This window comes from Carcharodon carcharias, chromosome 8, assembly GCF_017639515.1.
Source record: "Carcharodon carcharias isolate sCarCar2 chromosome 8, sCarCar2.pri, whole genome shotgun sequence".
Classification (NCBI taxonomy): Eukaryota; Metazoa; Chordata; class Chondrichthyes; order Lamniformes; family Lamnidae; genus Carcharodon; species Carcharodon carcharias.
The window spans coordinates 13871477-13898724 of NC_054474.1; the positions used below are offsets into that span (position 1 = coordinate 13871477).

At 48.7% G+C, this 27248-nt stretch overlaps 1 protein-coding gene across 2 annotated transcripts in view; it reads left to right on the plus strand.

The window, feature by feature from the left end:
* The window catches only part of ndst1b (N-deacetylase/N-sulfotransferase (heparan glucosaminyl) 1b), a 434276-nt gene that overhangs the window by 364729 nt on the left and 42299 nt on the right, over positions 1 to 27248 (plus strand). For both annotated transcript variants that reach the window (XM_041194511.1, XM_041194512.1), the window contains exons 8-11: positions 10315 to 10497; positions 11674 to 11770; positions 22301 to 22424; positions 26391 to 26565. In XM_041194511.1, coding sequence (XP_041050445.1) covers positions 10315 to 10497; positions 11674 to 11770; positions 22301 to 22424; positions 26391 to 26565 — 579 coding nt within the window. The remainder of the gene's footprint in view (positions 1 to 10314; positions 10498 to 11673; positions 11771 to 22300; positions 22425 to 26390; positions 26566 to 27248) is intronic.

Genomic DNA, 27248 nt, shown 5'->3' on the forward strand with positions numbered 1-27248 from the left:
CTGCTCACTGACGCTCAGTTTAGGTTCTGCCAGAATCACTCAGCTCCTGACCTCATTATAGCCTTAGTTCAAACGTGGACATAAGAGCTGAGCTCCAGAGGTGAGGTGAGAATGACTGCCTTTGACCTCAAGGCAGCATTTGTCCGAGTGTGGCCCTAACAAAACTGTACACAATGGGAATCAGGGGGAAAACTCTCCAATGGTTGGAGTCATACCTAGCACAATGGGAGATGGTTGTGGTTGTTGGAGGTCAATCATCTCAGCTCCAGGACATCACTGCAGGAGTTCCTCAGGGTAGTGTCCTTGGCCCAACCATCTTCAGCTGCTTCATCCATCATAAGATCAGAAGTGGGGATGTTCGCTGATTATTGCACAATGTTCAGCACCATTCACGACTCCTCAGATACTGAAGCAGTCCATGTCCAAATGCAACCAGACCTGGACAATATCCAGGCTTGGGCTGACAAGTGGCAAGTAACATTCGCACCATACAAGTGCCAGGCAATGACCATCTCCAACCATGGCCCTTTGACGTTCAATGGCATTACCATCGCTGAATCCCCCACTATCAACACCCTGGGGGTTACCATTGACCAGAAACAGAACAGGACTAGCCATATAAATACTGTGGCTACAAGAGCAGATTGGAGGCTGGGAATTCTGCTAGGAATTCTGCGGTGAGTAACTCACCTCCTGGCTCCCCAAAGCCTGTTTAGCATCTACAAGGCAGGAGTCTGGAGTGTGATGGAATACTCCCCACTTGCCTGGATGAGTGCAGCTCCCACAACACTCAAGAAGCTTGACACCATCCAGGACAAAGCAGCCCACTTGATTGGCACCCCTTCCACAAACATTCACACTCTCTACCACCACTGAACAGTGTGTACCATCTACAAAATGCAATGCGGAAACTCACCAAGGCTCCTTAGGCAACATCTTCCAAATCCAGAACTGCTACCATTTAGAAGGACAAGGGCAGCAGATAGATGGGAACACCACCTCCTGGAAGTTCCCCTCCAAACCACACACCATCCTGATTTGGAAATATATCGCCATTCCTTCATCGTCGCTGGGTCAAAATTCTGGAACTCCCTCCCTAACAGCACTGTGGGTGTACTTACACCATAGGGATTACCGAGGTTCAAGAAGGCAGCTCACCACTACCACCTCAAGGGAAACTAGGGATGGGCAATAAATACTGGCCTAGCCAGCGATGCCCACATTCTGTAAACAAATTTTTAAAAATTCTCCTCCCACTGCCTCTCACCCTAGTAGCATATCCTTCTATTCCTGCCTCCCTCATGTGTTTATCTCGCTCCCCTTGAATGTATCTGTATTGTTCATCTCAATTACTTCCTGTATTCATGAGTTCCCCATTCTCAGCACTCTCTGGGCAAAGGACTTTTTCCTGAATTTCCTATTGAATTTATTACCGACTGTCAGTAAAAACAGTTTCTCCTTGTATACACGTTTAAAACTATACAAATCTCATCTCTTAATATTCTGAAATCTCTAACTGAAGTTCCCCATCCATGGTACCATTCTATTAAACCTAAAGGACTCCTCGAATGTTAATGCTAGGTTAACTATATTATCAAGGTTATGAAGAGCATTGATCGATTAAGCATCTCGAGCACATATAAAGAAAGACTTTGGGCTGAATTTTGCCATCGGCGAGCAGGAGGCGGGGCCCGCTCGTCACTACATAAAATAATGCGGGATGACATTGGGGGGACCCCCAAAATCAGCTGTGGGCCCGCCGACCTGTCAATGGCCAATTGAGGCCATTGACAGGATCATTGAAACAATTAAAGGACCTGCCCGGCCAACCTTAAAGTTGGCAGCCAGACCAGGAGCACCGGCGGGGAATAGAGAAAACACGAAACCTCATCCACCGGCGGGATAAAGTTTCATGTAGGGATTTAAACATTTTAATAAAGTTTTAGTGTGAATTATGAACATGTCCCATCTCACGTGACATTGTCACATGAGGGGGACATGTTAAGGAAATTTTTTTCTATTTTTAATATTTTTTAAATTGTCAGTGATCTCCCTGAGGCTGCACTTAGCCTCAGGGAGACGTGCGCTCATTCATGCGCATGCGCAAAAGAACGCACTCTCGCTTTTGGGGAATCCCCCCCCCCGCCCACACAGGGAGCGCTAGCGCTTCCTGCCGGACATCACGCTGGGCGGGCCTTAATTGGCCCACCCACACAAAATGGCGGGGGGGCCCACTTCTCCGGCGGGAATCGGCTCCCCGCCCACCGGAGATTCAGTCAGACCCGCCCACCCAGCAGGTAGAAAATTCTGCCTTTGGTGTTGCAATGCAGCAGTCCCATACGACATAGACTAAGATGCTTCACGGACTCCCAGGCCAGCTGTATTTTCTGCTTCCATGGGGTGTCCATGTTCCATGTTTATGAAGCATGTCCGATGTTGCAGCCTCTTTTTAGTTATTTGAAGAGGCTGCTCCTCAACCTTGATCTTCGGTCGCCCTGTGGGGAGGAGGGGGTGCAGGGAGGGAGGAGGACCTCCTCGCCAGCCTGCTCCTCTGCCTGGCCAAAGTGGCCATTAACAGGTCCAGGTTGAGGGGGTCGTCTGGCCCGACTGTCTGCCCCTTTTCTGCAGCTGTGTTCATGCCTGGACAGCCCTGGGGCGAGGGTATGCAGTGCCCATTAGTACACTCGAGGCCTCCGTGACCAACGAGCACCACGGGGGGCTGGGATACTCCATCAGCCCCGGAAGTAACATTTTTATTTAATTATCCACGAGTCATAATGCTCATTCGGGGAGCCGATAGAGACACGAGGGGCCGAATGGCCTCCTTCTGCAACATAACAATTCTGCAATGTAAGTTTCTTTTACATATTTCTCCTTTTGGGGTGACAGTGCCCCTTTAAGTGGCTATCACTTTAATTGCATTTGCTATTTTTTTTCCGTTTGTTAGTTTTCTTTAAAGTTTTGTTTTCTGTTAGAGGTGCCCTTTTAAGGGGTGTTCCATTATTTTAATTAGTTACTGTTGCTGTAAAAGGGCAAGACTTCATAAGGGTTGTTCATTTGTTTAATTGTTTATTTGTTCTTTCAAATGAGTATAAGGGACAGTTAATGGGGTTGATCTTTAGTTATAAAAACAAAAAACCTGCGGATGCTGGAAATCCAAAACAAAAACAGAATTACTTGAAAAAACTCAACAGGTCTGGCAGCATCGGCGGAGAAGAAACGAGTTGACGTTTCGAGTCCTCATGATCTTCGACAGAACAGAACAGAACGTGTTCTGTTCTGTCGAAGGATCATGAGGACTCGAAACGTCAACTCTTTTCTTCTCCGCTGATGCTGCCAGACCTGCTGAGTTTTTCCAGGTAATTCTGTTTTTGTTTTTGATCTTTAGTTAATTGGTTTAATGGTTCATGGTGTGTCAGAACAGTCTAAAGAAAGACAAATGGGACATTGGGTGTTGGTAGGAGGCAAATATATGTAATGCTGCGTTCTGTAATTAAACCAACCATCCATTTGTGTCTAGTTCTATACTTCACCATCTGTCTTGGGATCTAATTAGGATGGAGAACCTCTGAAGTTTAAATGGAGTAGTGTGTGTCTCCATTTGAAATAAAAAGCAAGCTTAGGCATATTGGGGATTCACACCTCAGTCCTATACAGATGGTTGGCAGGCACATATAGAGAGATCTAACAGTATGATGAACTGGAGAAAACCCCACTTTATTCTAGGCATGGAAAGGAAGGTTGAGCTACAATAAACTGACAGTCAATGATTCGAATGTTATTTCAACTGCAGGTTGGGAGAGTTATATTGAAGTCTAAATACAAAGCTCTGACAGACAGTGATTCACACTCTATCCCAACCGCAGATGGGGAGATAAACAGGGAGTTCTAATTCTGGTGCTCCAACAAGCAGCCATGGTTTGCAGCTACAGATGGAGCAATGTAAAATGAGATCTAATTGCAGTGCTTGAACAGGAGGATGTTCACAGCTTTGTGCCAAGTACAGCTGGAGAGGGCAAGGTGGAGGGGGGGGTGAGGAGACGGCAGAGCGAGGTCTAATTGCAGTTCTCCAAGAGACACCAAGGTTCACACCTTATTCCAGAGACAGCTGGGAAACATTCATCAATCTCGCACCAGAAATTCTGTGACTTCCATATCAACTGAAGTTCACAGGAAGTTCCTTCTATTGTCATTAGATCATGAAACATAACCCTAGCAGAAACCTACTTCAAATTTGCACAGCTGTATTTTTAATAATCTAAATTCATCCCATTTTGCCAGCAAGTTGAAGTGCGTTCCTCCAAACATTATGTTAGACAAAGAATTTTTCTGTATGCAGCATGCACCCAGGGTGATCAACTCTCAGTGGGGGGGGGGGGGGGCAAGCTAAGGGAGACTTGGAGCAGGGTGGTAGTGCTGGTGAGACTGTGGAGGGGAGGAGGAGTGGGGGGGTGTGAAGGGGGGCATTGCCAATATCATGGTGCTGTGCATGTGCAAAACTCAAAGATCCCCCAAACACAAACAAAAAGAAACTCACAATAAGTCCTTCGGACTCAAAGACCCTGGTATGAAGGGCATAGGCCCGAATTATGTTTAGAATCCGGCATAGTTGGTCACCCTGAATGCACTCCGATGACCATATTCCTGTTGCGCATCCTCTAATCTGTTGTATATTTTATATATCTGATTTACCTCAGAGCAATGCAGAGTTGACCCTAGTTCCAAGTCTACAATTGTTTTATTTATAGTGCGTTAAAATATCTCAGCAGTCACAGGATTTCTACACACATAGATAAAAACAGGAAGTACTCGAAAAACTCTTTTAGGCCCCTTTGAAGAAGAATCATTTTGGACCTGAAACGTTAACTCTGTTTCTCTCTCCACAGATGCTGCCAGACCTGCTGAGTTTTTCCAGCGCTTTCTGTTTTTGTTTCAGATTTCCAGCATCCGTAGTATTTTGCTTTTATTTTAGTTTCTACACACATGTTCACAGCTCTGGCTTCTCCGGCCTTGCTGGAAGCTTCTGCTCACTTCAGATGTCAGAGGCTGTACCCAGGCTTAAACAATCAAGCACGGTTAACATAGATCAATCAACAGACTAATGTAATCAAACACAGATCAATTAAACCGTTGAACAGTTCCTTAATCCAGTGTGATCCCTAGACTGTGGCTGCCTGACTCGAGAAAGGCAATACTGTGCCATTGCGCCAAGTTAACAAACGCCAAAAATAACTCGCTCAAACATCATTGGTTGAGTGTCATCTGGCTGTCTGTCGCCCCCCTTGATTGGAGTTTGATCTGGAAGTAAAGCTGTCTGCCAAACTACAGCTGAGCACAGCATACCTTCCAACTCCCTGTTGTGTGAGAATGTTCAGTCATTCTATAGAATTCCTGCCAGTAACTATTGGCTGGATTTTACCACCCATCTGAGAATGGGCTAGAATGCAGGGAGGCCTATAAAATAGCCTGGAAAAATGGGAGGGAGTGGAGACCCCTGTTGTGCCGCCATGCCATCTTGCCAGTGGCCACCCCAGAGACCAATTGAGTCATTGACGTGGCCAATTAAAGGCCCCTTCCCACATTTTGATGGCATTTTACTAGTGCTGGCTATGCCCACTGCTGGGTGAGGAGTCTGCCCGGTGAACCCTAGCAGATTCCCAGCCAGCTCTTGGGTGGAGGGGGTGGGTTGCAGTGTTGGGGTAAGTGCCCTCCTATTGGGGCCCACTGTGTCAATGACTGTCCCTGTGGCAAAGGTATCAGCCCTGCGGCAACTTCCTTTCACCCCAACCTCCACCCTATCCCCTCCTCACCAGGGCCTGTATGACTGCTCCCAATGCCCTGAGTTTCCACTTATCCGGGTCAGTAAAGCACTACCCTTCCCATGGTGTCCTCTTCTACCAGGTGCAACTCCCATCAGTGGCCACTTCTCCCAGTGGCGCTGCTGAGCTGCCAGCGCTCTGATTGGCCAGAAGCTCCTGGGGCGGGGTGGCCGCCCTAAAAGGGGATGGCAGCCCTGATGGCAACCAATCAGTTGCCACCCTGTATATGGAATTCACCAAGGCTCCTTAGACAGCACCTTCTAAACCCACAACCACTAACAACCAGAAGGACAAGGGCAGCAGGAAGATGGGAACACCACCACGTGGAAGTTCTCCTCCAAGTCACTCACCATCCTGACTTGGGAATATATCACCGTTCCTTCACTGTCGCTGGATCAAAATCCTGGAACTCCCTCCCTAACAGCATTGTGGGTGTACCTACATCACATGGACTACAGCGGTTCAAGAAGGCAGCTCACCACCACCTTCTCAAGGGCAACACGGGATGGGCAATAAATGCTGGCCCAACCAGCGTAGCTCATATCCCGTGAATGAATATTTTTTTAAAAAATGCGGCTCCAGGTCCCTCAGACAGCTGAGGAAGGGTTACCCCTTCCCCACTTGTCATTGGGACCCTTGCTGGCCTATGTGTGTGATTATTAACTCCTTCATGACTATGAGGGAAACACTGAGATTGTTACCAGTTATAACAAAGAAGATTAAGGGGTAGTTTGGTATGAGTGTGTAAGATTGATGAAGAGATGAGACAGAGTGGTTTAAAACAGACTGTTTCTGCTGAATAAGGGGTGTAGACCTAGGGGCTTTGGTATAAGAATAAACATAAGAGATTTAGGACAGAGAGTAACAGAAACTTTTTTTACACAGGATTGTGAGGCTATGGAATTCACTATAAAATGAATTAGTAACCCGCTACAGTGACAGACTAGAGAGTGAGTGAGTGAAGTAGGGGTCTCATAGACTTATAGACGTTTACAGCACAGAAGGAGGCCATTCGGCCCATTGTGTCCATGCCAGTCAACGGAGATCTGACTACATTAATCCCATTTTCCACCCCCCCCCCCCACCCCCACCCACCCCACCCCACAGCCCTTGGAACTTGCTGGGAGGCAGGTTTCACCTGGTGGTCTCCCCAAACAGTCAGGTCCTCCCAGTGGGAGCAAATGGCCATGGAGGTGGGACAAGCCCTGGAGGCTATGGCAATGCAAGTGAATATCTAAATACTTCTTAAATGTTACAAGAGTTTCTGACTCACCCACCCAGTGAGTTCCAGACTCGCACCACCCTCTGGTTGAAAAAATTTCTCCTCAGCTCCCCTCTTAACCTTCTGCCTCTTACCTTAAATCTACGCCCCCTGGTTATTGACCCCTCTACTAATGGAAAAAGTGCCTTCCTATCCACCCTATCTATGCCCCTCATAATCTTATTCATCTCTATCAGGTCCCCCCTCAACCTTCATTGCCCCAAGGAAAACAACCCCAGCCTATCCAAACTTTCCCCCTAGCTCAGACTTTCCAGCCCAGGCAACATCCTGGTGAATCTCCTCTGCACCCCCTCCAGTGCAATCACATCCTTCCTATAATGTGGTGACCAGAACTGCACACACTACTCCAGCTGTGGGCCTAACCAGCGTTTTATACAGTTCCAGCATAACCTCCCTGCTCTTATATTCTACACCCCGGCTAATAAAGGTAAGTATCTCATATGCCTTCTTAACCATCTTATCTACCTGCCCTGCTACCTTCAGGGATCTGTGGATATGTACACCAAGGTGCCTCTGATCTTCAGTACTTTCCAGGGTTCTACCATTCACAGTGTAATCCCTTGCCTTGTCAGCCCTCCCCAAGTGCATTATCTCACACTTTTCCAGGTTGAATTCTGTCTGTCGCTGCTCTGCCCACCATGGGCTGAATATTGTGGAAATGGCAGAAGCCTCGTCGCTGGAGCCAAAGGCAGGCAGTGGCCCCGTTTCAGTGTGTACTGGGACCCGGGGAGACGTATGGCCGTTAGCTGCCACTGCAAAGGCCATCTGATGAAGGACAGCGACCCACCACCCACCACACCACCCCCTCCCCCTCCCCCCTCCCCCCCAGCAAAGGGCTGCCATCCAGTCAGAGGGCTGAGAGCTCAACAGCACCCCTGCTTGTGGTGGCTGTTGCTGGGCCTGCAGATGGAGGATGAGAGGGCACCCCAGTGGCTGTGCTCCCTCATGGAGGGGGTGAGTGGGCTGGATGACCCCCCCCCACCCCCCCAACCCCACAACCCTTGGAACTTGCTGGGAGGCAGGTTTCACCTGGTGGTCTCCCCAAACAGAGTCAGGTCCTCCCAGTGGGAGCAAATGGCCATGGAGGTGGGACATGCCCTTAATTAGTCATTTTATTGGCTCAGTTCGATTCTTGGGGTTGGTGGGAGGGGGGGAATCGGTGGTGGTGGAGGAGGGTGGGGGGTGGGGGGTGGCGGTTCAGGTGGCGGCCAATCTTCCAACATTCCTGCCACTGTAAAAATACTTTGGTGGAGGAAATTCACCCCCCCCCCATGCCTTCCCGCATCATTAATTCACCCCCCATGCTTCCCCGCATCATTAATTCAACACCCCCAATGCCTTCCTGCATCATTAATTCACCCCCCATGCCTTCTCACATCATTAATTCACCCCCCAATGCCTTCCCGCATCATTAATTCACCCCCCAATGCCTTCTCACATCATTAATTCACCCCCCAATGCCTTCCCGCATCGTTAATTCAACCCCCCCAATGCCTTCCCACATCAATAATTCACTCCCCCCATGCCTTCCCGCATTATTAATTCACCCCCCATGCCTTCTCACATCATTAATTCAGCCCCCATGCCTTCTCACATCATTAATTCACCCCCCAATGCCTTCCCGCACCATTAATTCACCCCCCCATGCCTTCTCACATCATTAATTCACCCCCCATGCCTTCTCACATTATTAATTCACCCCCCAATGCCTTCCCGCATCGTTAATTCAACCCCCCCAATGCCTTCCCACATCAATAATTCACTCCCCCCATGCCTTCCCGCATTATTAATTCACCCCCCATGCCTTCTCACATCATTAATTCAGCCCCCATGCCTTCTCACATCATTAATTCACCCCCCAATGCCTTCCCGCACCATTAATTCACCCCCCCATGCCTTCTCACATCATTAATTCACCCCCCATGCCTTCTCACATCATTAATTCACCCCCCAATGCCTTCCCGCATCGTTAATTCAACCCCCCCAATGCCTTCCCACATCAATAATTCACTCCCCCCATGCCTTCCCGCATTATTAATTCACCCCCCATGCCTTCTCACATCATTAATTCACCCCCCAATGCCTTCTCACATCATTAATTCACCCCCCCATGCCTTCCCGCATTATTAATTCATCCCCCCATGCCTTCCCGCATTATTAATTCACCACTACCCCCCCCACCCCCCCCCAATACCTTCCCACATCATTTTGCCACCCTTTCCATCTCTGAAGGGTGAGTAAAATTCTGGCCCACCAGCGCATTTAACAAGGGTTTGGAGGGATGACTGATGAAGAAAGGGGATATAGGAAGAGGGCAGGCACCAAGGGTACCAGCTCGTGCGGAAAACCAACACCAACACGGACTGGGTTGTGCCAAATCTGTCTTGTAATTTTGATGTAATTTTACAGGAGCTGCTCCTGGGAGAAACTGCCCCTATGCTCCAGCTATGTTTCATGTCAGGAAGAGTCTTTAGACTTAAGAATTATTAGGCACAGGTTAAAGGTCGCATGTCCACCTTTCAATCAATCAGAAGCCCACTGTGGTAAGATGATTAAATCCGTCACTTGCCATAGCTCGGGGTAAGTGTCAGTCGTTGAGAGCATTCTGCTAATTTTCACCACCCCACCCCCAAAACCCACCCCCCACACCGCAGCTGTCAGTTTAAATTTGTTCTGATTTGCAACTCACATTCCTCAGTCCCTGAGGGGAATGTTCCTGTCAGTATAACCCCCTCCTAAGGTGGGGAGTGTTACAGAAGCTGAACGGGGACCACAGTATGGTGGGAGGGAAAAAGAAGCTGCGAGTTCCACATTCCTGGTGGCCTATTATATTGAGAGGGTAACACTAAACTACAGTGTTCTCTCTCTCTCTCTCTCTCTCTCTCTGTTTCACTTGTGGCTTACAGCAGTTAGCTACGTCAGAACAAAAGCTCACTGAGCTCAGCTTTTTAAAAAAAATTCCAGGTTTTCCCTTTTCCCGCTTTTGTGATGGGGGGGGGTTGACTCGTTTGAGACACGTGTATCGGCTGGGGACCACCTAAGGCTAGCTTTTCAGCACCCTCGCCCCCCCCCCCCCCCCCCCCCCCCCCCCCCCCGCCCCCCCCCACCCCCCCCTCCTCCCCCTCCCCCATCCCCCAATCCTGTCAGGAGATAGGGTGGCGTCTAAAAGTGGCCCTGCCCGCTATTGATCATCCCCTTTCCCTCACCTTCCAGATTAGCATCTTTATGACCCATCTGTCAAACTACGGGAACGACCGCCTGGGTCTGTACACCTTTAAGAACCTGATCAGCTTCGTGCAGTGCTGGACAAACCTAAAGCTGCAGACGCTCCCGCCCGTCCAACTCGCTCAGAAATACTTCCAGCTCTTCCCCGAGGAGAGGGACCCCCTCTGGCAGGTTAGTGACTGCTGCACTGGAACTGTGGGCACCGCATCAAGATTGTGTAGGAGGAAGGAAATACTTTAACTTTGCAGACAAGCGACAATTCACTTGAGCGGATGTTTTCCAGATCATGTTTTTCTCTCCTCTGCTTTGCTCTCCTCCCCTAAAGGTGCTGGTTCTGCTTTGCTTCAGTTCCATAGGCACCTTGTTCCAATTAATGTCCTCCCCTTTCTCCAGGACTGGCCCAGAGTCTCCAGGAATTGAAGATCAATCTCCAGGACGCTGCTGTGTACCACCCTGGAGAAAGGTTGTCTGGGCATTGAAACAGATTGTTGCCTTTTGTCATTTTCTTTGAACATTTCTCTTTGCCAGATATAAAAATATTGAAGCGGGGGGGTGGGGAGGTGAATATTAAGACTGTTTGTCTGACAGTCATGCATCATCCAATTGGGTAATGAGTCTTTTTGCTTTCCAATTGGTGTTGGAAGGGAGTACGTCAGGAGGATGGATACTAATGGCTGGACCGTGGGGGCAAGTCACATGATGAAACCTCCAGGAATACATTTAGTCACAGTTGGCAACCCCACCTATCTCTGTAACCTCCTACAACCCTCCGAGGGGTGGTGATTTAATCCAGTTTCACGTCCCTATGTTGTATCCACTCCGGTTTGCCACACCTGTATTGGTGAGTGACGCATTGTTGATTTCTGTGCACTCAGCAGAGAATATCACTGACTTAACACTGCAACTCGGATCCCTGTTCAAGGGTTGAAAGCCGGAGGAGTCAGTTTATATACAGTCCATTATACTGGGGGTAAAGGGGCTGGGGAGGCAGGGGGTGGACACTGTGACTCATGGTGTTCCTGGTCGCCTTTTCTGGATTCTGCATTTTCACCCCACCCCCGCCCCCCCCACTCTCCAACCTCTGGCCTCCCATTGCCCTCTCTCCAGCAGCTGACCTCCTCCCACATCCTATCGCTGATGCGATGCCGGGAACACAGCCTGTATTAAATTCAGATTTCCCTGGACAGCCCCAGTCGACAGACATTAAAGTCACAGATGCTTTAATTTCCACCTTTTTTTGGGGGGGTTGGGGGGTTGGGGGGTTGGGGGATGGGGGTGGGGGCAGCTAGCGCACAGTGTGGTCACGTTACACACAGGGATAAGAATGTCTTATCTGCTCCTTTTCAGGATCCTTGCGAAGATAGGAGGCACAAAGACATCTGGTCAAAAGAAAAGACATGTGATAGACTTCCAAAACTACTTATTATAGGACCCCAAAAGTCAGGTAATAGTATAAACCCCAAGGTCCAGGAGTTTTTAATGGTAACTTTTCTCTCTCCTTGTTACATAAAAATGTATAATTCTTGAGTACTGCAGAAAAGGAGACGAGCTGTTGAATCATTCCATCTTGCACCCATCAGGACAGATGCAAGAATACCAAATTTCAAAGGGAACAACAATTTATACTGCATGAGAAAAGGATGCTGATTGGTTGTTATAATTTGCCTCACACCACACATCAATTCTTGACCAAGAGGGACTGACCTGGTTCCTGGAAGGCATACGGCACCCAATAGCTCTGAAGGCCCATGCTTGGTCAGTGCTCTTGTGTACTCTCAACCCCCTCCTCAATATTGCTTTGGAGGTGGGGGGAGCCATAGGCATGGGCTGGAATTTTCTGGTCTGCGGCGGGCCGGCCAAAATTCCACTGACCCTCGGCGGGACCAGAAGGTCCCCACGGTGGGCGGAGTCGGAAAATCCCGGCCATTGTCTTGAGACAAAATCCTGCTTTGCATCCATTTTCAGTGGTGTGGTGACAATCCAGCCTAGACCAATGTGATGAAAGACTCCTGCGTCCATTGGCTGTAAAAACGCTGCGTGCGATGAGTTGTACCGCCTCGTTCTGGTTTGTTGCAGGCCAGAATCAGTTCAAAAGCGTTTCCTGGTTTTGCTGGGAGAGGTCCTGTTGGGTGGTTGGGGGGTGGGGCAGATTTCCACTGCTGCAGCTGTGCAATTTTCCTGTGAGACCCGGGGACCAAACCAGGCTGTTGGGGCGGGAAATTCACTGTGTGACGGAGCAGTTCCCAGTCTGGCTGCCAAAGGTTTTGGGGGTCAGCCATATAACCATAGAAATGTAATGAAGCAGGAAGAGGCCATTCAGCCCCTCGCATCTGCACTGGCCAAAAAGAGAGAAAAAAGAAACCAGCCGCTCATTTTAATCCAGCACCTGGTCTGTAGCCTTGCAGGTTCCAGCACTTCAGATGCAGATCCAGGGTACTTTTTAAATGAGTTGAGCGTTTCAGCCTCAACCACCAATTGAGGCAGCGAATTCCAGACACCCAGCACCCTCTGGGTGAAAAAACTTTTCCTCATGTTCCCTCTAATCCTTGTACCAATCACTTTAAATCTGTGCCCCCTGGTAATCGACCCCTCAGCCAGGGGAAACAAGTCCTTCCTGTCTACCCTGTCTAGGCCCCTCATAATTTTGTACTCCTCAATTAGGTCACCCCTCAGCCCCCTCAGTTCTAAGGAAAACAACTCAGGCCTACCCAATCTCTCCTCATAGCTGCAATTTTCAAGCCCTGGCAACATTCTTGTAAATCTCCTCTGCGCTCTCTCCAGAGCAATTACGTCCTTCCTGTAATTTGGTGACCAGAACTGTACACAAAGTTCCAGCTGTGGCCTGACCAGCGTTTTATACAGTTCCAGCGTCACATCCCTGCTTTTGTATTCAGTACCTCACCCAATAAAGGAAGGCATTCCATTTGCTTTCTTGACCGCTTTGTCCATCTGTCCTGCCAACTTCAAAGTCTCCTTCCTCAACCCCTCCGAATAACTTCCTGTTTATTGAGTATTCCTTTGCTTCATTTGCCCTCTCCAAATGCATTCCCTCACACTTTTCTGGATTCAATTCCATTTGCCACTTTTCCACCCCCTCAGCCAAACCATTGATAACATTCTGAAGTCGACAGCTATCCTTTTCACTATCAGCAACATGGCCAGTTTTTGTGTCATCTGCAAAATTCCCAATCATGCCTTCCACATTTAAGTCTAAATCATTAATATCTACAACAAACAGCAAGGGCCCTGGCACTGAGCCCTGTGGAACACCGCTGGAAACCGTTTTCCATTCACAAAAACATCCATCGACCATTACCCTTTGTTTCCTGTCACTGAGCCAATTTTGGACCCAACCTGCCACCTTCCCCAGTATCCCATGGGATCTCATTTTCCTGACCATGTGGTCATATGAGACCTTATCAAAAGCCTCAGTGAAATCCATGTAGACAACATTTACTGCACTACCCTCAGCAATCTTTCCTGTTACTTCCTTAAAAAATTCTATTAAGTTAGTAAGACACGATCTTCCCCTAACAAAACCATGCTGACGATCCCTGATCAATCAGTGCCTTTCTAAGTGATAGTTTATCCTGTCTCTCAGAATTGATTCCAATAATTTGCCTGCCACCAAAGTCAGACTGACCGGCCTATAAATTTTCTGGCCGATCCCTTACACCCTTTTTAAATAATGGAACAATGTTTGCAGACCTCCAATCCTCTGGGATCTCGCTTGTATCTAGTGAGGGTTGGAAAATGATCCGCAGAGCATCCGTTATTTCCTCTCTGGCTTCCTTCAACAGCCTGGGATACAATCCACCTGGCCCTGGTGATTTATCCACCTTCAAGGATGCCAGTCCCTCCTGTACTTCCTATCTCACTATGCTTATCATATCTTTCACTCTCCTCCTCTTCAATTGGAATGTCTGCATCATCGCTCAAAATACTGATTGACAACCCTGCCCACGTCTTCTGCATCAACCCACAAGCTACCATGTAGATCTCTGATAGGCCCTACCCTTTCTTTAGCTATTCTCTTGCTCTTAATGTACTGGTAAAACATCTTAGGATTTTCTTTGATTTTACCTGCCAATATTTTTTCGTATCCTCTCTCTGCTTTCCTAATTTCCATTGTTACTTCACCCCTGTACATTCTATACTCCTCTAGGCTTTCTACAGTATTCAGTCTTTTGTGGCTGTCATAAGCTTTCTTTTTCTGCTTTGTCTTGGCCTGTGTGCTCCTGGATAACCAGGGGGCTCTAGATTTGGCAGTACCATCCTTTTTCTTTGTGGGGGCTTGTCTACACCGTGTAGAATCTCATCTTTGAAAGTCTCCCACTGATTTGACACAGCTTTTCCTTCTCAATAGCTGTATCCAATCCACTCTCGCCAGCTCACCTCTCAGTTTTGTAAAATTTGTTTTCCCCCAGTTTAGAACTTTTACTCCTGTTCTTTCTTTGTCATTTTCCACAATGATGCTAAATCTAACTGTATTATGGTCACTATCTCCAAAATGGTCCCTCACTGCTACTTTATCCACTTGGCCAGCTTAATTTCCTAAGACTAAATCTAGAATTGCGCCCGTTCTCGTTGGGCTTGTTACGTGCTGGTTAAAAGGTTCTCTTGAATGTAGTTCACACTGTTCGTGTCCCAATTGATATCAGAGTATTTGAAGTCCCCAACGATTACTGCTCTGTTGTTTTTGCACTCAGAAATCTGTCTACATATTTGCACTTCTAATCCCACCCAACTATTTGGGAGTCAAAATAGGCTCCTAGCAGTGTGGTAGCACGCTCACCTCTGAGTCACAGGGTTCTGGGTTCAAGTCCTGCTCCAGAGCTTGAGCACAAAAATTTAGGCTGATGCTCCAGTGCAGTACTGAGGGAGCACTGCACTGTTGGATGAGCTGTCTTCAGATCAGATGTTAAACCAAGGCCCCATCTGCCTGCTCGGGTGCATTTAAAAGACACTTTGGCCACTGTTTTGAAGAAGAGCAGGGGAGTTATTCCTGGCGTCCTGGGCCAGTATTCAACCCTCAATCATCATCACTAAAACAGATGGTCTGGCCATTATCACAGCGCCGTTTGGGAGAGCTTGCTGTGCACATCCTGACTGCCATAATTCCAACATTGCAAAAGTTTTTACACTTCAAAAAGTACTTCATTGGTTGCAAAGCACTTTAAGACATGTGATGGTTACAAAAAGCACAGTCTCCTGATTACCACCCTACTCCTTCCCCTCCCCCCAACTTCTACCCCTCACGACTACCACCCCACTCCCTCCCCTCCCCCCAACTTCTACCCACCAACTATCACCCCCACACCCTCCCCGACTACCAACCCACTCCCTCCCCTCCGCCCGACTAGTGCCCATCTGACTACACCCACACCCCCCCAACTACCACCCCACTCCCTCCCCTCCCCCCGACTACTACCCCCTGACTACCATCCCTACACCCCCCCCGATTACCACCCCACTCCTTCCCCTCCCCCCGACTACTCCCCATCTGTCTACCACCCCCACACCCCCCAGATTACCACCCCACTCCTTCCCCTCCCCCCAGCTACCCATCTGACTATCACCCCCATACACCCCCCGACTACCACCCCACTCCCTCCCCTCCCTCCAACTACTACCCACCCGACTACCACCCCCACACCCCCTGACTACCACCCCACTCCCTCCCCTCTCCCCAACTACTACCCACCCGACTACCACCCCCACACCACCCGACCACCACCCCACTCCCTCCCCTCCCCCCAACTACCACCCCCACAACCCTGATAACCACCCCCGACCAACCAACCCCCTATCTACCCGACCCCCCCCCGCCCCCCCACCCCTGTCTATGACCACCCCACCAACTACCCAAGACCCCCACTCCCCCCTCCGCCACCCCCTCCCCCCACCAAACCTCCCTGCTGACCCACCGTACCCACTTACCTCCCCTCCTGTCAAAGCAGCTGGGACCTTTAAACTCACTTGCTTTACAGCAGCTCACGCCGTCAGAAAGGGTGCGTGGCCTCACTCAACCCTGACACTGCTGCCCTGCACTGGTAGCATTCCGGTGTTGCTGCTCTGCACCTTTCTCCCCAGGCCCAGGATGGGGGTCAAGGCCGAGAAACGTGCAGCCCCAGAGCTGGGTAAGTGAAAAGGAGGCGGGGTAGCAATCCGGCAGGTGACTGCCAGTCTTCCGAGGCTCGGGGCCAACAAAAGCAAAATATTGCAGATGCTGGAGATCTGAAATAAGACATAGGAGCAGAAATTAGTCTGCTCCGCCATTCAATCATGGCTGATAAGTTTCTCAACCCCATTCTCCCGCCTTCTCGCCGTAACCTTTGATCCCCTTACCAATCAAGAACCTATCTATCCCGGTCTTAAATACACTCAGTGACCTGGCCTCCACAGCCTTCTGTGGCAATGAATTCCATAGATTCCCCGCTCTCTGGCTAAAGAAGTTTCTCCTCATCTCTGTTCTAAGTAAGAACAGAAGATGCTGGAAAAGCTCAGCAGAGCCTGTGTGGAGAGAGAAACATGGTCAACGCTTCGAGTCCGTGTGACCCTTCCTCAGAGCTGGAGCGATGTAGAAATGCGACGGGTCTTAAGCTGTTGTAAAAGGGGGAGGGGCAGCTGGAGAGACGTAGAAGGTCAGGGACAGGTTGGAGGACAGGAGAGATGAACGGACAAAGGTATCGTGCAACAGAAGACATTGGGCCGTGAGGCTTCTGGTGGATTGCCACTCCGCTTGCCGTTACTTACCTGGAAGTCCCAACTGCTCCTATCTCCCCTGACCTTCCATCTCAGGCCGGGGGGAGGAAGGTGCGGCACAGAGGGTTCCCAGGGCCTTTGGCCCAGGGCTGCTGCCCCCTTTTTATGGCACCAGCTGCCCTAAAGCAGATAAGTTTTTGGGGCAGCCGCTGAGAAGCTAGGGAGAAGGTAAGTTTATAAGGTAAGTGGAGATGGGTTGGATGGGTTGCGGGGCGGGGGGAGGGATTAGGTGGTCATGGGCAGTGGCGGGGTGGGGGTGGACAGTAGGGGATGGTCAGTGGGTAAAGGGTTTGTGTGGTCATTTGGTCAGTAGGGCATGGTCAGGTGGGGTTGGTCAGGTGGACAGTGAGGGGCTGGTCAGTGGGTCATGGTTGGGTGGTCAGTAGAGGGGTGGGCGTTGTGGTGTGGGAAGGGCAACCAGGGGGTTGGGGAGGGCAGTCGGAAGGGGTAGGGTTGCAGTCAGCGGGCTGGGGAGGGCAGTTGGGGGTATAGTCCAGGGGTGGGGAGGGCAGTTGGGGGTGTAGTTCAGGGTGGGGAGGACATTTGGGGGTTGGGGTGTATTCAGAGAAGTGGAGATGTACTTGGGAGCAGTGGGAGTGTAGTCGGTAGGTGCTGCAGGGGGTTGGGGAGGTTCCTCGGGTGATTGGGGGGGCGTTAATCGAGTGTTGGGGGTGTACCCGGGTAGAGGTGAGGGTAATCAGGGTGTCTCATGGGGGCTCGGGGGTGTCATGGGGTACTTGGTGGGGGCAGTCCCATGGCCCGTGGGGATCAGGGGTGAATCCACTGGCCCATGGCGGGGGGGTGGGGGGAGTGGGGGGAGTCAGGAGAGTGACGGGGGGTACTCGGTGTTGGGGAGGGCGGGGTGGCATTGTGGAGTAGTGGTGGGGGGGGGTTATGTGGCCCATGCCCTGTGTCCTGTAGTGGGTGGGAGTGCTGGGGGAAGTCCCATGGGGGTTTCGAGGTGGGTCATTGCTATCAGAAGCTAGAAACAGTTTTAATTCCTCTAACTTCTTCTGGGTAACTGTTGCTGTAAGAGTCAGAACCATCCGAACTTTGTGATATGAATCACATTTCCGGATGGTGTATAGTGCAGGGCAGTTGCTCTTGGGAAGTTTGAACTTCCCGGGCAGTTGCTGTGTAATCCTGACGTTGGAACTTCTGGGGTGAGTGGGGTGGGGGGAGGGGGTGGTTTCCCCTGTGTATCTTTGCGGTACCACCCCAGATACGCTGCCTAGAACTCGGAAGTTATGGGCCAATAAGTAGCGTTGTCCATGTTATGTAGCCTGCAGACTGACTGGCTTCACCGCACACACTGGGCATCCAGCTTGCAGCGAAGTTCAGAATGACATTACAAACCCCAGTGTCGGGGCGCTGATCACTCTAAACCAGCTCCGCTGGGCGCGACATGTCACCTGTACTCCCGCCCCGCCAGACTTGAAGCATCTGCTCTACTCGGAACTCAATCGTGGCAGGAGACTCCCAGGAGGAGAGCGGAGACACTTCAGGGATGTCCTCAAAGCATCCCCCTGAAGAGGTCCGACATCCCCGTCGACTCATGGGGAGACCCTGGCCTGTGACTGACCGACATGGAGAAGCCTCGTTCGTCAAACACGTCGCGGGACTTTGTCAGGAGCGTAGAGAGGCGAAATCGAGGCGTTGGAGGGAGCGCACAGACCTCCAAACAACCCATCGACCCAACCCTTAAAGCACCTCCTGCCCCCGCACGTGGCAGAGTCTGCACATTGCGCCACCTCAGAACCCACCGGAACAGACCGGAAACAAGTTGCCCTCGATCCTGAGGGGCTGCCTAGGAAAAGGAGACTGATCCTGGTCGAACAAGGTCCCTGATGAGTGTGAATGAATAGAAACGTCAAAATATTCCCCCCACGGTGAGAGAGTTTCTGGGTGCTGGCAGCTCTAGACTGAGATTGGACAGTGAGTGTGGGCAGTGCCTTGGAGCCTGATCCATTCATATCGAAAAGCCAACGTGTGCCGACTTTCCAGCAGTGATCACTGGATAGTGACTTAAAATGGGAGCTCTCGTTGTGGTTAAATGCCTTTTCTCTCTCGAGTGGCTGCCCCAGCTGAGTTACATTAACTCAGCATAGATTGGGAATCAAACTCTCGGACTTTGATCCTTTCCTCGGGTTATTGGGGAATCATTTCCTCTTTAGTTTGAAAAGGAAAGGCTGCTTTTCTCCCACTCGCCAGCAATTGGGGCGTTTCCCTCTTGCAGCTTGACTTGGCTAAAATACAACAGTGCAGGATCGAACCTGAGGGACAACTGCTAGCAGCTGGATTTCTCTATCAGGGTCTGTGCATTTATTAACAAATGTCAGGCTGGGCATTAGCACTCTGGAAATATGTGCTCCTCCCTTTCCCAGCTGTTTGTGGAATTCTAGCCTCAACAGATGTGAAAAGCCACTATTTTGAGGTGGCTTCATAATGGTGTCAAGTGGGTTAATTAAAGCCATCCAGCAGTAACTGTCATAGATGCTAATTACCATTCATCCCAGTTAAATCAATAAGTGAACTCAATGAGAATTTATATTAAAGGGCATATTTCGTGCTTGCTGGAATTAACAGGTCACAAAATTACACGTCCTCAGCTTATGATTTTCTTCTGTCTTTCAATTTGAATGAACGTGAAATTGCAAGTTGGGGAGCGCGCCATAACCCAGTACACACACCAAGTACATGTTAAGAAGGTCGTGAGTGGAAATACCTTCTCATCAATGCCTTTAAAACGTAGCAAACTACCCCCTGGCTTCACAGCTTGGACCCATCGCTGAGCAGAAGTAGGGGATTAGAGAGGTGACCGCAGGGAGATAAATATTAAAGTGGTCACAGAGAGATAAGTACTAAAGTGGCTTCTTGAAGAGAGAATTCAAGTGAGGTGCCAAGATGGTTGGAGGCTCTCTAGATCATGGTAAAGTTGGTGGGGGGGGCACAGGGAGCGGGGAGGGTGGGGGTGATTACACAGCAGGCCAGTGTTGGAAGAACAGAAGGTGCAATCTAGCCTAGGGAAGGCAGCATTGTTGAGGCAGAGGAAAGCTTGAGAGGGATTTGAGAGAAGAATGTCGATTTTGAAGTTGATGGACAGAGAGATAATCCAGCCAGGAGAGGGGTGGTAGGTGAACGAGGTTTTGGGATTTAACACAGATGGCAAGTTCCAGATAAGTTATAGTATAAATAGATTGGACCTGAGAGAGACTGAAAAAACCTGGGGCATGAGGTAATTTTCTAGAAATCTGCCTTCTAAAGTCTTGCCAAAGTTAATGATCCTTTCCTTTTCCTTAATTCTCCCATTGAATGTGGGTGTTGCTGGCAAGACCAGCATTTGTTGCCCATCCCTTGAGAAGGTGGTGGTGAGCTGCCTTCTTGAACTGCTGCAATCCATGTGGTAAAGGGAATCCCACAGTGCTGTTAGGGAGGGAGTTCCAGGATTTTGATCCAGCGATGGTGAAGGAACGGCCAATATATTTCCAAGTCAGGATGATGAGTAGCTGGGAGGGGAACATCTAGGTGGTGGTGTTCCCATGTGTCTGCTGCCCTTGTCCTTTTAGATGGTAGAGGCCGCAGGTTTGGAAGGTGCTGTCGAATGAGCCTTGGTGGGTTTCTGCAGTGCATCTTGTAGATGGTACACACTGCTGCCACTGTGCGTCGGTGGTGGAGGGAGTGATTGTTGAAGGTGGTGGATCAAGTCAAGTTATAAGTGCAAGAAGACATTGTCCTGTTACTGTAATAGTATCGAGTGCACATCTTGCATCCTGAAAATTTCAGTGATCAAATCAAGCATTCTGTACAAAAGTGCATTAACCCATCTTTATTGTGAGAGCTTGTACCCATTGTCTGTTTATTTATAAAAACAGCTTAAAATAATTAACTTTCAATCAATTGTTCCCTCAATCTGTTAGTATCCAGCTTATCAAGATTGATGTGAAGAGGAAGGAACAGATATAATATCTCAGCACTGGCATGATTCCTTTTAATTTTTTTTTTGACTCCATGCCTGTTGCCAGGCAGATTGGGAGGTTAGCTGACTGTTGGATGGGTAAACCTGGGGCACCAGGCCACAGAGCTGGGGTTTAGACATCGGGGGAATCTGGGCAGTCAATGGAGGGGAAATTGATTGGGGTGGGGGTTTGGGGTGCGATTACAGGAGTGGAAGCAAGTAAACCTAAGGGGCTGGGGGAAAACAGTCTAGCTCCTCCTGGACCACAAGCCGCCCTGCAAATAAACCTAACCCTTCCATGCAGCCGTTCTCACCTCCTTTCAGCTGACGGGTTTCCTGAAGCCCAGGAAATAACTGCTGGCCAGCGTTAAATATGGAGCCCAAATAAAATCATGGACACTGCGTTTCATTAAAATATTTTAATGACAGACTCACTTCAGAAAGCAGGTCAGTCACCACCTCTGTTAAAGCTTCAAGTGGAGGCGGGGATCCCATTTTTAAACCCCTCTCCTCTCTCCATTCCTTCGGGGTTAGAATTACTACCCCTCACTCTGTCACAGAGCCGTTAAAAGTAAACCACAATTCTGAAAGTGGCCTATTGTGAAAATGGCGATGTGCAAACAATCAGGACTATTAGCCCACCCTTTGTGTTCTGCCAACTCAACTTCCATGTGTGAGCCACCTGCGCAGGAATAGTGTCTAAGGGGTGTTTTCCGATGCCCTCCTCATGGATTTAGCCTGTGGAGTATTTTCTCCAAGGCGGGCCTTCACCAAGAGCAGGGTGAGGTAACATCCATCGGACACAGATACCCCCGTTATTCAGAATCGGCAACCCGATCTCTGCTTGAACTCAATCCTTCTGACTCTGCTACTTGAAGCCAAAGGCCTGCTCCATTCAAACTGGCAATGTGAGCAAAAGAGAAGGGAACAGAGATGCTAGAAGTTCGAAAGAAAAAACAATGCAGGAAACACGCAGGAGGTCGGGGAGAGAGCAGAGGGTGTGGTGCCTTAGCCTTTAGCAGCTTTAGACAGTGAGCTAGCAACAACTAGTTTATTGAAAATGTGAATATGTGGGTGGTGATCTGTTGGCCTTCACACTGGTTGAGTATTTTGCTTGGATCGGGAACCGCAATGAAAGTAGCTGAGGAGACATGGGAATTGTGCTTTGAATCACAGCCGCCCCCATTTAGTTACACATTTGCATGAAGCTTCACCACGTCACCGTAGGTAACAACAATCTCTCTCTCCCCCCAGGTACCACAGCTCTCTACCTTTTCCTCACTATGCACCCAGATGTCACCAGTAATTCTCCAAACCCAGACAGCTTTGAGGAGTTGCAGTTCTTTAATGGTCCGAACTATCACAAGGGCATTGACTGGTAAGACAGCAAAGGAAGAGTGTGCCTTACACTCCCGTCCACACTGAGTCACATTAAAAATGGAATTGTAGCCCTGTCTTTGGTTATGAAACTTGACTTGAAAATAACTGGATGTGTATATTTTGGAACGCTTTTTTTAAAAATTTGAGCCAAGCTAGACAGAAAGAAATCCAAAGGCATTTCCTCACAAAAATGGTTGAGAGTCTGCAGAGAGCGCAAATCCAGAAGCCTATGAACATAGGGACGTTTAAAAGGGAGACACACACTTACTTGTTAAATAAGGGGATTAAAGAAAGGGCATATAGTTACGAATGAGAATACGGATAGGCAAAGGCTGTCAAAATGGCAGAACAAGCTCGAAGGGCCAAATGGCCTACTCCTGTTCCTGTGCAGTGGTTTTTCAGATATATTGCCAGCCCTTTTGGACTAAGAGCTACAAGATATATCAGGTGTGACTGATGGAAATCATTACACTGTACTAACCAACAAGGTGTCTGAGAGCATCCAGGTTGCTAAACCAATCAATGCGGAGACAACATTGCTGATATTCTGTGCATTTTCCTAGGCCCTAGCTCTTCCCTCACCCCAAACATTAATGGCAGAAAGTTCAGTCTGCTCCTTCTTGTGGATCTCCCTATAAACCTCCCCACCTTTTTTAAAAAAAACTCCAACTCTTTGGCCAATTTCACCTCTTCTGGTGAATCCCTTCCAGCTCTGTGTCCCAGCCTATTTGCGAAACATTTTGTGATATTCCTATGTGCTGTATGGTTGCAAATTATTACTTGCTTGAGCCTACACCGCATTTTTATTTATTTGTTCACGGGATGTGGGCTTCGCTGGCTGGGCCAGCATTTGTTGCCCATCCCTAATTGCCCTTAAAAAGGTGGTGGTGAGCTGCCTTCTTGAAACGCTGCAGTCCGTGTGGTGTAGGTACACCCACAGTGCTATTAGGGAAGGAGTTCCAGGATTTTGACCCAGCCACAGTGAAGGAACGACGATATATATTTCCAAGCCAGGATGGTGAGCAGCTTGGAAGGGAACTTCCAGGAGGTGGTGTTCCCATGTATCTACTGCCCTGGTCCTTCTAGATGGCAGAGGTTTTGGGTTTGGAAGGTGCCATCGAAGCAGCCTTGATGAGATGCTGCAGTGCTAGTCAGCTGTAAACAATAAGCTCATGTGGTAATATTTCCCTACTTTGTGTTGTATACTCATAAGGTATTTGGGTCCCCTTGTATTATACACACAGAAAATGCTGCAAATATACAGCGGGTCCATCAATCTGAAAAAAAGATAGTTAATGTTTTTCTAAGAAGAAACCAGGAGCAGGTTGACCTCTTGAGACTGATCTGCCATTCAGAAAGGTCATGGCTGATCTTTTACTCAACTCCACTATTGCTTAATTCCCTTGGAGTCCAAAGAATCTATCGATCTCAGTCCTGAATATACTCAATGACTGAGCATCCTGAGGTAGGGATTCCAAAGCAATTTCACCTCATCTCTCTGTGGACACAGTTTTCCCGGTGGGCTTCAGGACTCCGCAGTCAGACTCAAATGGGGGTCAGAAACGTGCGCTGTGCAAGAAACAGTCACCAACCTGTGATTTTCCCCAAATTCACAGGATCACAGAATTTTAACAGCACCGAAGGAGGCCATTCGGCCCGTCGTATCTGCACCCAGCTCTCCAAATGAGCGTTGTGACCTAGTGCCATTGCCCTGCCTTTTCCCCGTATCCCTGCACATTGTTTCTATTCAAATAATCATCTGTTGCCCTCTTGAATGCCTCGATTGAACCTGCCTCCACCACATTTCCAGACAGTGCGTTCCAGACCCGAACCACTTGTTGTGTGAAAAAGTTTTTTCTCGGGTCACGCATTTGCTTCTTTTGCAAATCACTTTAAATCTGTGCCCTCTCATTCCTGATCTTTTTTTATGAGTGGGAACAACTTCTCCCTATTTACTCTGTCCAACCCCCTTATGATTTTGAAATCTCTATCAAATCTCCTCTTAGCTGTCTTCTCACCAAGGAGAACAGTCCCAACCTCTCCAATCTATTCTCATAGCTGAAGTTTCTCATCCCTGGAATTATTCTTGTAAACCTCTTCTGCACTCTGTCCAATGTGTTCACACATCCTTCCTATAATGTGGCGCCCAGAACTGTACACAATACTCCAGCTGCAATCTACAAGTATCTTTTATAAATTCAGCATAATCTCCCGCTCTTGTACTCTATGCCCTTATTAATAAAGCCCAGGATACTATATGCTTTATTAACTGCTCTCTCCACCTGTCCTGCCACCTTCAATGATCTATGCACATGTATACCCAGGTCTTTCTGCTCCTGCACCGCTTTCAAAATTTCAGCCCTTAATTTATGTTGTCTGCCTATTTTCTTCCAACCACCTCACGGTTCTCCACATTGAACTTCATCTGCCACCTATCTGCCCATTCCAACAACTTGTCTATGTCCTCTTGAAATTCTACACACTCCTCCTCGCAGTTTACAATGCTCCCAAGCTTTGTATCATCCACAAACTTTGAAATTGTCCCCTGCATACCAAGATCTAGATCATTAATGTATATCAGGAAAAGCAAGGGTCCCAGTACCAACCCCTGGGGAACTCCACTACAAACCTTCCTCCAGCCTGAAAAATACTTATTGGCCATTACTCTTTGCTTCCTATTTTCAGCCAATTTTGTATCCATGTTGCTACTGTCCCTTTTATTCCATGAACAATAACTTTTCTCACAAGTCTGTCGTGTGGCACTGTGTCAAATGCCTTTTGAAAGTCCATGTACACCACACCAACAGCAGTACCCTCATCAACCCTCTCTGTTAACTCTACAAAAAAACTCCAGCAAGTCAGTTAAACACGAATCCCCCTTTGGAAATCCATGCTGGATTTCCCTTATCAACCCATATTTTTCCATGTGAATTATTGTTTCTAGAATCATGCCCACCACTGAAGTTAAACTGACTGGTTTGTAATTGCTGGGCTTATTTAATTGGCCAATTAGAGGCCAAAGGGCAGGCTCACCATCCAATTAAGGACGGTGAGTGGGCTATCAAAACTGGGGTGCCAATAGGAAACCCTCCAACCCGGAAGATCGTAAGGTCCAGGAAAACTGCAGGTTAGTGAGTAGGAACGTAAGAAATAGAAGTCAGAGTAGGTAATTTGTCCCACCCACCTCCCCTACCGACCCTGCTTCATTCAATAAGTTCATAGCTGATTTGATTATGGCATTAACTTTTTGGTTATTCATTCATGGGATGTGGGTGTCACTGGCTAGTCCAGCATTTATTGCCCATCCCTTATTGCCCTTGAGAAGGGAGGGAGTTCAAGGATTTTGACCCAGCAATAGTGAAGGAACGACGATATATTTCCAAGTTAGGATGGTGAGTGGTTTGGATGGGAACTTCCAAGTGGTGGCGCTCCCATGTGTTTGCTGGCCTTGTCCTTGTCCTTCTAGTGGTCGTGGGTTTGGAAGGTGCTGTCTAAGGAGCCTTGGTGAATTCCTGCAGTGTATCTTCCGGACAGTACACATTGCTGCCACTTTGCATCAGTGGTGGAGGGAGTGAATGTTTGTGGATGGGGTGCCAATCAAGCGGGCTGCTTTGTCCTGGATGGTGTCAAGCTTCTTGAGCTTGTTGGATCTGCACTGCACTTTCCTGTCTGCTCCCCACCCCGCCCCCGACTCGTCTGTAGATCAAAAATCTGTCTAACTTGGCCATGAGTACATTCAACGATCGAGCTAGAACACACAAGGGGATTTCCTGGCCTTATTTAGAGTCAGGGATGACAAATAATTAGTCAGACGTTACGGGAGTTCTATACATCAGCTGAGTCAGAGAGAACAAGAGAGAATTGAAGAGAAAGGGAGAATGCAATGGCCCCTTGAGGCTATGACACAACAGACGCCTCTCTACTTTCCTAATGTGACTGTTTCCCGTTTTCTCCCTCCGTACAGGTACATGGATTTTTTCCCTGTTCCTTCCAACACAAGCTCGGATTTCCTCTTTGAGAAGAGTGCGAATTACTTTGATTCTGAGGTGACCCCGAAACGAGCCGCGACTCTGCTTCCGAAGGCCAAAATCATCACCATCCTCATCAGCCCCGCAGATCGAGCGTACTCCTGGTACCAGGTGCCCACTGCTTCACCGCGAAAATAAACCTTGAGAAACAAACACAAAAAAAAAACCAGAAAAGGTCGTTTGGTGGCACAGAGCTTGAGTATTGCTGAAAAAAAGATCTGAGAGACTGGAAGTGGATATTGTAGGGAGAGTTTATATTCCAAACACACAGGAAAAGAGGTTGAGGCACAAACTTTGGATTTTCATTACAGTGTGTGGGGAGCACAGAGGCTAGTGGGCGAGAAATTTAACGCCAGTTTGCCAGTGCCATCCTACCCCCAGAGGTGGACTTGGCTTGGCATATTGCCAATTAAGGATGCTTAATGGCTTTCATTCCTTTATTCTTCCACGAAATGTGAGCCAGCATTTGTTACCCATACCTAATGGCCCTTGAATTGAGGTCATCTCAAAGGGCAGCTAAGAGTCAATCACATTGCTGTGGGTCTGGAGTTACATGTAGGCCAGACCAGGTAAGGATGGTAGATTTCCCTCCCTTGAACCAGATGGGTTTTTAACAACAAGCACCATGGTCACCATGACTAAGACTAGCTTTCACTTCCAGGTTTTATTAATTGAATTTAAATTCCACCAGCTGCCATGGTGGGATTTGAACCCACGTCCTCTGGATCACTAGTTCAGCGACATTATCACTACGCCACCATCTCCCTTATGAAGGCCAATCGCCAAAGGCTGAC